The 12,563-nt window shown below is 35.8% G+C and overlaps 2 protein-coding genes across 6 annotated transcripts in view; one reads left to right on the forward strand and one right to left on the reverse strand.

Annotated features, from left to right (window-relative positions):
* LOC134818056 (cyclin-dependent kinase 14-like) overlaps window positions 1-12,563 on the reverse strand; it is a 46,978-nt gene that overhangs the window by 10,281 nt on the left and 24,134 nt on the right. For all 4 annotated transcript variants that reach the window (XM_063827466.1, XM_063827468.1, XM_063827465.1 and 1 more), the window contains exons 6-8: window positions 10,326-10,388; window positions 10,124-10,185; window positions 9,601-9,662 (exon numbers count right to left, since the gene is read on the reverse strand). In XM_063827466.1, the coding sequence (XP_063683536.1) occupies window positions 9,601-9,662; window positions 10,124-10,185; window positions 10,326-10,388 (187 nt within the window). The remainder of the gene's footprint in view (window positions 1-9,600; window positions 9,663-10,123; window positions 10,186-10,325; window positions 10,389-12,563) is intronic.
* The window catches only part of LOC134818057 (uncharacterized), a 48,037-nt gene continuing 38,805 nt past the window's right edge, over window positions 3,332-12,563 (forward strand). For both annotated transcript variants that reach the window (XM_063827469.1, XM_063827470.1), the window contains exon 1: window positions 3,332-3,336. The gene's annotated coding sequence lies outside the window, so the exon portion shown is untranslated. The remainder of the gene's footprint in view (window positions 3,337-12,563) is intronic.

A 12,563-nucleotide genomic window follows, 5' to 3' on the forward strand; every position in this document is an offset into this window, starting at 1 on the left:
AACAATTGTCAGGCGCGTCTCCTCTGTAATAGTTGTATTGAGAAATGAGATATTTCTTGCATGAAAGTAATTGCTTTCTTGGAGGCTGCCTGTTACTTTAAAGTTACTATTACTGGGACTACAATGAAATATGACACAGTGCTCTGGGATATGTTAATGCACTCTAAAAATAAACGATGTCTATAGTTTCTTGGATGAATCGCTGTGGCTTGAATATATATAATATTTACATTATTGAAACTCTGAAATTGTACAGAGTGCAGGAAACGCTTTGTGGATAGGCACAAAATTGAATGCAGCTAGGGGAGTTGGTAAAATTACCATTACCTGCAACAGGCAACATTACGCCACTGACCTGGGTACCTGGTAATATAAATGTTCTAGTAATATTAACTAACCAGCTAACAGCCAGTCTCCTGAGTTGTAGAACTTATAAATTCAGGGGATGCAATAATAATGGGATTTTACCTTATTGTACCAGATTTGAGCTGCGAGTTGACTACAAAAGTAATGTACTTTTACACAGAAGTGTACCGTAAACATCTTGTGGCATATCTAACAAAATATCGTCAACTCATATTCTATTTTCGTCTATTTAAGATGTATTAAAAAGAGTGACATTAATAGTTCTCTAAATAAAATGGTTCCAAAAATGCAATTTTAATTTTAAGAACGCAATTTTTATAACCGAACCAGATCGCTTGAAACTTAACCGGTTCTGTCAAGAGGTTGTCAGAGAAGGATTGATAATGACAAATTCTAAAATGCAACCTTTGAGATGGATTAATATAACTCAAATTTCCCGGGAAAAAATATGATGTCAATTGTCAGGTGATAAGAAGAGTCTCAAAATCATTTAGTATAGACTATAAATGTTGGGCACATGGAAGGGTTATGTCTTATAAAGAGGAATTTAGAGCGGGGTTTCGTGGGTCAATCTCTAAAATATGGCAGGCTTGAATCTTCAAAATGTGGTGTCCAAGAAGCTGAGATATATGATGAGGAAGTAATCATGTTAATGTGACTGAGGCGTTTCCCCACCCTGACTGGGGCGTTTCCATGCCTTTTACTTCTCAGGGTGGGGTTCGTCTTAATAATCTACAAGAATCATAAGATCTAGAACAACCTTTTTACTATTTAATTTCCAACCTGTCCCGCATCAACGCGATTATAATTGAGGAATGTACTTTGATTTAAATAAATAGATAAAAAAGAATGATAAGTCGATCGCAAGATATGTTTGTCATTTTATTGAATGCCTTACGAGACATATTTAAATGGTACGAAAGTCGGTGGTTTTTCGAAAAAAAACCACCATATTTTCGGACTACCAAAATTTAGATCACCATCATCATGGCAGTTTTAGGTGAAAATTCCCATATTTTCGTTTCATTTAGGTCACTGGAATTATGTCGAACATAAATATGCATATGTCTCGTAAGATAGTTTTAGTAGTTATATTAATTTGCGTCTTACTTGCGGACAGTTGTTTTTGAAGTAACTGACAGTGCAATAGAAATCCTTTTTTTCTATTATGTCTATATTGAAACTCAGATTCAGTTAGTTTCTTTTGAATTTGTAATGTCTTGACACTTTAATACTGTAGCCTCCGGGTTCCCTTCTTGGCTCGCCCTTGGAGTTGTTAAGTCGTATAATACTGTATAGTCAATAGTTTTACCATTATTTAACATTAGTTAACGGTTTATCCGTCTCGTCGTAAACCCTCAGTACTTAACAAGTTAATTGTCTGTAAGTTGGGGAGGTAAAAGTTGTTAATCTATACAACAGTCTGCAGAGAACTATTGATTTGAAGGCCATTAAAGCATTTGAACCAATCAAAAAAGTTTAAGTTGTTTATCTTTTACGGTTTTTGCAAAGAGTCGTGTTAAAGTTGATGCCGTGGTGTCAGTAAAATGGTACGGGTATATATAATATGTATCGTCTCGCTTTATATATATAGTAAGATAGATAAAAAAGAATGATATGATAGTCGATCGCAAGATATTATGTCAGTCATTTTATTGAGTAGTGAAACTTTAATAATGACTTATTTAGTCTATAGAATATTTAGTTTATAGAATATAATGGAACCTCTAATTTTCCAATGTAATATAATTGACTAAAGACTGACAAGCAGTATATTTGTGGGTGGTCGTATAAATAATAATTGTCTCACAACACATACCAGACACGCCCACACACTGGTACGCCACTTTAATACTCAACAACCAATCAAACAACTTAATTGGAACCGAGAAATTGGGGGGTTAAAAATAGATCTGCATTTTCCCGGCCTGTTCAAACAACGTCATGTTCTTATCTTTTAGCCAATTACAGGATACTGTGGATATAATTCTCATTTAACCCAATCTACTAAATATTTAATTCTGTATTTATGATGAGGATATGACTTTGTTATTCGTAAGAAAATGCAACCAATCCCGATCCAGACATATTTTAAACATTATATTTCATTATATACATCACAGACAGCATCAAAATACACTTTGGAATGGGGCCTAGGCCTAATTGGAAAAAAGATTTTTGCAATCAATCGAGCGGTATCCTACTGTATCCTGTCATTACTACAACTTAAAATCAATTTCAAAATTTGCACGAATTAGTTGCAATACCATCTGTCATGTTGTCTATGTTATAATGATACTGACAAGACGTCATAGATTGATTCGGATTGAGAGCCGAAATCATGGAGAACTTCCAGTTCCATTTCTTCAGCCTGAACATGGCTCAACAGTGAACATGCAGGTTTTCGGTATTGCACTGCAGAGTGCAGGTCTATGTGGCAAGCAGTGTGAGAATGAGGGTAGTAGCCTACCAACCGCCCGTAATGAACTGTCTATACTGCATAACAAACTGCAGTATCTTCATGGTTTAATGTCTATCGTTAATATCTTCTTGTTCTATAGTATTTATATATTAGTAGTATTATTATCCCGACGTCAGTCATCACTCCACTGACAGGCCTGTAAACTGTTAAGGTCCATGAAGACTCAGGTCCCACCTTCATCTCCCCAAGAAGTTAATGGGGAAATCACCATAATATAAGCTCATACTTTTAGCTTGGATTGAAAGGATTGTTGATTTTGTCACAATATACATAAGACGTCATATGTTTGTTTGTTTGGGGACCGGTTTTTTATACCCGGCCAATGTTTACAAAATAATATAATACATAACAATATAATTTTATTTAATATGCGTGAATATGAAAATTGAAAATGTTGATTACGTCTATTCATTAAAAACAAAAACAGAAACTTTAAAAATTAAAACTTGTATATCATGATTTATTAACATATAGTGACAAATAATTTGATTTGATACGACAGATGATCACACGCACTGTTTTATAAGCTACTTGAGGTTAAAACAAAAAAGAGTAACTGAGCCCATGTCTTATCAGCACCTGGTAGCGCTATCTATATGATGCTATTAATATGACAGTGAATGGGCAGTGAAAAAAAAGTGGCATATGGTTGATAGTGACTAGTGTGCTAACCGTCTGGTTTTATTTATTCCTTAGTTTATTCTCGGTAGTTGATTTGTTGTGTGCCTGATCTTGTCGATTTACGTAGCCCGGGTAAATTATGTAACAGAAAAGGTGGCCATTCTTCATCGTTTCCTGAGCTTTGTAGTTCTATCATTACACGCTTCGCTGATTTCTTTTATATGCTTATTGAGAAAATGCTAGATGGGCAAGTTATGCGACTAATGTTGTGCTCGGTAATAGCTAATATAGGACCTTTATACAGAACACTAGCGCGTAGATCTGGTTGAGAGAACGTTGTTAGCCAGTCGATATTGTCGTCATAAGACGTGCCATACTTTGGTATATCGGGAGGAAATAAGTCTTTTATCGACGACGGCAGAAGGCCAGGCATGTAAGTTATCTTGTGCATCAGAGTCAGAGCATTTTTTATGATGACCCCGTGTACAGATAATATTTCGTACTCTTTAAACGTAGTTTTAGTATGATCCGGAAGCTTACCGTCCTTGTAATAGTAATTCACGTAGCCCGGCATAACTGCTCGTATTCCCTGCTTTTGTTTAGTGAACAGTGATTCAATATGGGATTTTGCAGCAAAGCCCCAAACTAGTGAACAGAAATTTAAGTGAGATTGTACAAAACTTTGGAAGATCTGTAAGCGTGCTTTGATTGGTAATTTGCGTTTTATTTTGAACATAATACCTATAAACCGTGACATTTTTGTTTTGACGGCTCGGATGTGGCTGGCCCATTTTAGTTTGTCGTCGACGATAACTCCTAAAAACCTGGCCTCCGTTTTGCGTTCTATAGGAGAGTTGTCGATACTTACTTGTAGAGACGATAGATCTACCCGTCTTTTTGAAAATACCATATAGCAAGTCTTCTTCAGATTAAGAGCTAGGCCGTTCGAGTTAACCCATTTTATCAACACGTCAGTGAGGTGGTTTACTTTGGATATAATGTCTTGTACATTTGATCCGGTGATAATAATGTTTGCGTCGTCTGCGTATAATATAAATTTAGCTAGGTTACTGATTCCTGGTAAGTCATTGATATATATGACAAAGAGCAGGGGGCCTAATATGCTCCCTTGTGGAACACCGTATATCATAGATTCTAATGATGAATTGGAGCCGTTTAGGGAAACAAATTGACTGCGACCACTGAGGTATGACTCGAACCATTTCAACGCAATGCCACGAATACCGTAATGCTCAAGTTTCCTGAGTAATGTCGCGTGATCTAGGACGTCAAATGCCTTGCTATAGTCTAAAAGTAATAAAAGTGCTATTTGGTTCTTATTTAGAGAATGCAGAATAGAGCTCTGAGCATTGAGAAGTGCGTGCTCACATGATCTTCCTGGTCGGAATCCGTACTGATTCTCGAATAGAGAGTTATTCTTGTCGAGAAATTCTAAAACGCGTCTGTGCATTAGTTTTTCATAAATTTTTGAGAACGAGCCCAGAAGCGAAATAGGTCTATAATTCGCTACGTCGAGTTTACAATCTCCTTTGTGTATAGGTGTAACTTTTGCCGTTTTCAAAGCTTTAGGGAAAGCTCCCTCTACAAAAGATGTGTTAACTACTTTTGCTAAGGCGCATAAAAAATTTTGGCATGTGCTGGCTATTTTCAAGGGCTCAATCTTTGAATCGAGAGTTGCCTTATTTTTTAGGCCAATAATAATTCTATGAATCTCGGTGGGCCCAGTAGGTTCGAGGTAGATAGACGTTGGACATGACCCGGTCAGATACTCCTGGAACCCCCCAGGATCGAAGGTCTGTCGGGAACTGATCTGAGACTTGATGTTGGCTGCGATGCTGGAAAAGTAGCCATTGAACTTTTCAGCGACTGCCGAGTTAGTACTCAAGATCGTCCCGTCAGTATCCCTCAATCTGATTTGATCAGATCCCCGTCTTTTTCTGTTTAGCAGGCCGTTGATTATCTCCCATTGTTTTTTGGAACAGTCCTGATATTTTTCAAATTGTTTTTTGTAATACCGCTCCTTGGCAATGTTAACGTGTTTACTGCAAAATAGTTTCATTTTATCGTATGCAGCTATGTTTTCATCAGTAGGCTCTGTGATATTAAGATGGTATAATAATAATGATAATAATATAATAATAAAATAATAAAAAAAAAAAAAAAAAAAAAAAAAAAAAATAATAATAATTATAAACGGTTCATTTCATTTTCATCAGAAAACAATAACTCCACACCCCTCTGATATTCAATAATATTGACAATATTAAATAATATCATAATACTGCTCAGATCTTTACATTATAACGCCCCAGGCCGAATAAGATCTTTATTAGCAATACTCGAAGCAACAGAGAGAGAAAGTTGCGCACATAGCAGCCCCACCCTCTCGAGCCTTAAATTAATAGAGGATATTGGCAGGTGTCAGTATACCAGGAATATTCCCCTGGAGACCTATATCTCAGAGGTGAGAGGAGGGGTTGTTGGTCAGACATTTCAAAGACAACATGCTAAGTGCAGGGGGGCAGTGACAGTTCTTTCACAGCGCCGTAAATTGAGTACCATTTTGACGTGACGTGAAATAGACAACGTGATTTTATAAAAGCTTCGTTATTTAGTAGTCATATTTAAGATTTTTGTAGAGGAAGTTTTATGACCGTATTTCGTGAGTTTGAAAAAAAAACGACGCAAATTGCAGATTTAAAATTTAGTGCCAGGGCGTATTATATCATATTATATATATCGAGGATACTGAAATGTACGCAGGTTTTGGGTAATGGGATATGCCCAGGTTGAGCTAAATGATTTTAAGTGATACGCCCACAGAGGAAGAGAACAGTGATCACGTGACATGTTCAAATGGGCAAACCTCTAAATTTAGAGACATCAGTTAAAACCGTTACAAAGAGTTAATGCTGATTAGGGTAGTTTATTAGAATATAATATGTCCTCATTAAAGTTCAGCAATATGGAACAGTTAAAGTTATCAATCATTCTGTCAAATTCTCCCTTTCTGCAAAACACAATGTTTCACTAAATGAGTAAATGCAACCTTGCCTGCAACGTTGATACGTTGTAATTGGTCAGGACATGTCCTTATCATATCTGTATCAAATCTGTATCAAATCTGTATCAAATCTGTATCAAATCTGTATCAAATCTGTATCATGTATGTTATGTGGAAGTAAAGTGCATCTGGCTCACTTTATCAATTATACTGTTATAGCGGACAAGGCTTAACAACTTCACTGGTACAGGCAGAGTATTGGTTACTTAAACTCTAACAAAGTTGCTAAAGAGTTATTAAAGAGTTACTAAACATATTTATCTGAACCAAAGTGAGCACCAACTAGATATTGATGAGTGTAATTACTAGTCTTTGATATAGAGCTCTAAGTGAGTAGTACTAGTAGTTAGTGCCCAGAGTGTGCCCTGCACAGTGTACAGTACTAGTAGTTAGTGCCCAGAGTGTGCCCTGCAAAGTGTACAGTACTAGTAGTTAGTGCCCAGAGTGTGCACAGTGTACAGTACTAGTAGTTAGTAAGTCACAATGACTTAGTTTACTCAGATCAGAATGACTCAGTTCACTAAGAACACAATGACTCAGTTTACTCAGATCATAATGACTCAGTTCAACAAGATCAGCATGACTTAGTTTACTCAGATCTGAATGACTCAGTTCACTAAGAACACAATGACTCAGTTTACTCAGATCATAATGACTCAGTTTACTCAGATCATAATATGACTATTTTTCTCTGACGTCACCACTTTATATTTACTCTCGTTACACGATCAGATTTGACTTTTGAGCGCAATTACAGCCAGAATCCCAACCTAATCGCTATATTTAAATTAGAGCCAGTTGTCATACTACGATATTATTTTGTAGGTTATCCAACTTACTACTTATTACTTACTAGAACTAGTATAGTAGTATCCGGTAGAAAACAGAACATTATAATTATCTAATCTCTTTTGTAAATAAAACTGAAGCTTAGTTTTTCAAAATTAGGCTCCAAAACGACAGTTATTCTTCTTCCAAAACAGTTAAATATCTTCAGATAGAGCTCTCAAACCGCGCGGTGTACAGATCTTCATCTTCATAACTACATAACTGCTTAAAAGAATGATCCGTTTATTCAAGCAATTACTCTCCAGTGCTAGTCTAAGAGATGATCTCGTATTTGAGGGAAGTACATGTATGGAATACCAAATACCAGACGTTTATTAATTAGTTTATCAGTTATAATATAATACTCCAGTAGCATGGGGAGGAGTTGTACTGGAGTCATACACTTACTGAAACTACTACACACTAACGACCACCACAAGTCTGGTAACATACACTATACAGTACACTGCAATGTACACTCTATACACTATACATTGTGTATCGTGTACACGGAAAGCTCTTTAATCTTTATACCCCAAAATAAAGTAAGAGGATTAAAATGGGGGCTTGGGTACAGGGATGGGTGCAAGGACGCAGGGTCGGGGATAACATGTAGGTTATAATATTAGGTAATGATCGGTAAAATATAATGTGAGACCCGATCATATAGGACTACCGTACACGGTATACACTATACATTGACAGTATTGGTATAGTACCTACTTAGTACTATACAATAGTATAGAGTAGTACACATTTGATAGTTAATACTGATACATCCGGTACATATTATGATCTATTATCTATCTCTGTAAAGTATCATGATAATATCAAGACAATGCGAGTCATTGCTCCACTTCCACACGTGTTACATTACATCTTGTAATGTAATATTCTATATTTAGTACCGTCTATTTATAATGTACCGGGTACACTGCACTCAAATAGTCTATCTTATATTTCATAGCACATACATATGTAGTTCGTATGTGTTTACAGTATCAAGTATGTATCGCTATATCATAACATGTCAAACAAACTTAATTAATCCTCATTTAAGTATTTATTTTAATGTAAGCATATTATAATGACCAATAATAGAATCTGAGTCAATCTGTGTTGGTATGAGTTGTGTGTAGTTTGTGTGTAGTTTGTGTGTAGTTTGTGTGCAGTTTGTGTGTAGTTTGTGTGTAGTTTGTGTGTAGTTTGTGTGCAGTTTGTGTGTAGTTTGTGTGTAGTTTGTGTGTAGTTTGTGTGTAGTTTGTGTGTAGTTTGTGTGTAGTTTCTATTATAGACTACAAATGTGTGGTAGACTTCAAATGAACGTGATCTTCGAATCAATTACGAGATTAGCCACGTAAACCGGAAATGCACAATCTTATATTGAATTACATTTAAGTTTTAAATAGTGCCTGGTATGGGATTTGGTAAATTTTTAGCTCAATGAATACGGACAGGAATAAACACCCGAGTGAAATGTGTTCGGAATTGTGAAATGTGTACAGTGAAATGGTAGTGAAATGTTATTGAAATGTAAGTGAAATGTAAGGGGAGGTAAGTAATAAGATGCGTAATACGAGCAGTATGAACTTACACTCAGTAACATTGTATCAAATATAGTATATATTTATATAATATAGTGTAGGTATATCAATGGATCTTTTTTACAGGATGAAGTTAAGACAAATAGATATAAAATTATTTCAAAAGTACATCAGCTACCATACCCCAGACTTTTGAAACCGGAACACTCTGAACTAAGCACAGGTATGATCTGGATTACTTCACAGTCAAGTGTTAATGTCAGTGCATGTCTGCTATTTCATATGGCATTTAAGATATGTACTCCAAAGTTCGACCTTGTTTACGGTAAAATGTCATACATAAAGACAGAGGAGTACACGAGTGGTCTGTTTCTTAGGAATTCTCTTATTCGTGGCTAGTTTACTCGAGTTACTCGTCCGCCAAAGTGGACTAAAAGTACGTTACTCTGAGCTTTCCCAGATGAACAGAGTACAAATTACACAGAATTCTGTCACGTGACCATGTCTGTGTAGATGGTAGATATTCTGTTATTTTCTTTTTTACATCACGATTTTCTTATTCTTCACAAATACAATACAACATATTATATACCTAATGCATGCTGTGGTAACGTATGGTAAAATATTGCCAAGAATGTTTGTTATTTTACAATTCAAAAAGTCCAGAAACTCACCGAAATCTGCGAGTTTGAGTTCTCCTTTTTCGTTGATCAGAATGTTCTGTGGTTTAAGATCCCTGAAATTTAAACAAGTTTAAAAAGGTTTGTACGCCAAATGGTGAAATATTGCTCGCTGTAAATCCTTTATCATCATTCATCCACCCGGATGTTTAATATTTGAGTAGACGGAAATTATCATAACATTTACTTAGGATACCACATATTTCACAACATATTTAATTCAGAAATTGAACGGTTAGACATAAGGAAACACTCAAAGAGTTTTATTTTCACGATTTTAAATATCTCAGGCCGGTAAATTACATTGCGCATTCTGATCCTAAAATGATCCAAGTACCATTCAGAAAGTGATACAAAGAGAATTCTACACATTTAACATTGTCTGTTTTCCATTGATGTTTGATTAGTTAAGAAATCCAGGGTGCTGGGCGTTATCATCTGGAATACCTAGAACAATAGAACACATTGCCACGTGTGTTTATGTGAATGTGGTTATGGTAGCCGACACACAATGTACCTGTGTAATATCTTCTTGTTGTGGCAATAGTGCAGTCCCCTCAGTAGTTGAAACAAAAACAGCTGAAATTATACTTTTTAAACATTATACGTTTTAAACATGCCAAAAATGATATTTAAATCTACTATCTAGTAATGATGGAGAAAAATAAAGTTGATATTAATGAAATCTCATTTAATCAACATTAAGTTAAAAACGTTACCTTAACAACTTTAGGCTTAAGTCCATTCTGTTGTAGCTCCATGTATTGACCTAAATCTGTTGACTGAAATAAAGCAGCGATTATCAATTTGTTGATAATTAATTCTACCCGTAATTGTTAGAAAATGGTGAGTATAGTGTGCCTTATAATAGTGTGAAGGGATTTCAGGGACCACATCATTGGACAGATTGGAGGCAGGATTGGGATGGGAACATGGCGGGAACTTAAACTTAATCCCTGTTAAAACTCTAACCTTCTAACCTAATCAACAATTTACCCTAAACATATCCCTATCAGTACCACGACCCAAAAAGTCTAAAAATAAGTTTTATTTCAATTCCTCCGACCTGGGAAACAATACAATGAAGTGAGGTAATCTGTAGACTGTAGAGGGACATAACATAGCTACCTCACTTTTACTACCTGCTAGTACTGGCTCCTACCCCAGTAATGGGGTAGACAGACAGTATGTACTGGATATCTTCCTTTACCTGGCAAAGTCCCGGCTCCGAGGTGTGAGATGTAAACGGCGGGAAGGGATGTAAATGTGGTAATACTGCATAATGCGTGTTGTTATAATATACTTATACAGCTCTACAAACATTACTTCCTACACACCAAGCCCCTTTTACGTTCTAGTGTTGGTTTCACAGTAACTTCACACGTGTGACCAGTCAGAGAGCTTTCTAGCACTGCTGGTACGCGACGGTGCATGAAGTACATTAAGGGTAGTACTTGTACGGTGTTAAGTAAGGCAGCCAGGTGGAAAAAAAAGCAGGTGACCGAGTATTTCTAGTCAGGTATTTGGTCTATAAAGTACAAAGTATTTTGTCTAGTTTGGATGTGACCTATCTTCAAGATCTAATTCTTATTCGATCACGACCCGAAAAAAACTTTTAACGGACGTAAAATAAATAATAACTTTAGACTACTTGAATATTAATTAATATTGTAAAGTTGGTGACCTGGGAATCAGTGAGATGTTTTGAATAAACTATTAATAAATTAATGTAATCGTATTGGCATTATAGAGAATCTGAAGGAAGCGGTGAAAGCTATTTATGTTATCAATAATAATGTAGACAGTGAAGTGAGATGAAGCCTGAGGTGAAGTGAGATGAAGCCTTACTAAGTGCAGTTACTTGCAGTTACTTTATGTAAGGATTGCTTAATATTGTTAACAAATTTGCTTAGTTGCCGATCACATCTTCAACTATAAAGTTAGTTAATCAAAGAAAACTTACATTTGTTTTGGTAGACTATTTACTATTAAGCGGAGGCACTGTAATTTACTTAACAACAGATAATAACTGCCGAGCTTGTTAGATGATACAGTAAGGATATGTATAGGATATAATATATAGGATATAGTATTACATCACTGCTTAGCAACTTTTATATCTTTTTGATCTAGAAATTACCTTTTCATTAATCATACTGCTAAGAGAAATACTTGGCAACTTTTCAGATGTACTGATACTGGTATAATTTTCTTACGTACATTGTACAGTGTAGTACAGTACAGTACAAGAATCAGGAAACAGTTTAACAGATAACGTGAACATGAAATTGAATTATCAATTTGAACATAACATTTCAGAGATAGATAAAGAGATACAGGCAGGAAACCAACCGTAACAATAACATCCACACTGCTGAAACCGCAGGACAAAGCCGATACATTTCTTAATAGGTTAATTAATTTATAGATAACCAATTTACAGTTTCTTAACAAATTTCGAACATTTGTAGTTGATCGTATGAGCACTAATTAATTGTTGTGTACAGGGAAATTTAGATGATACTTAGGATGGTGATACACATGGCAAAGGTATAAATGAAGATGATTCTCCATTTATTAAACGTAACCCTGTACCCAGACAACCTCCGGGCAGAATGGATGTAAAGGAATTTGGGTGAGGGCCAGTATGGGCAGGCAATTGGGGAAGTACAAACATCTTGAGGCCGATAATACGTTGGAGAAGGTTATAGGGCCAAATGGAGAACATTTTTTTGAACATTTAAAATATAATTCGAGAGAGATGACCGGGTCACTTGTATTCACGTGAAATGTGCAAACCTGTGATTTTTTAAATCCAAAAATGTGCAAGCCTCTTGATTTAAAACATTTAACACATGTAACCTCAGGCTCAAAACCTGATTACCGTCTGTTCCTCCAACAATAACCACATATTACCAGTTACCACATATCCTCCACTTACCACATATTACCACATA

Source organism: Bolinopsis microptera, chromosome 7, assembly GCF_026151205.1.
Source record: "Bolinopsis microptera isolate Bmic1 chromosome 7, MBARI_Bmic_1.0, whole genome shotgun sequence".
NCBI lineage: Eukaryota > Metazoa > Ctenophora > Tentaculata > Lobata > Bolinopsidae > Bolinopsis > Bolinopsis microptera.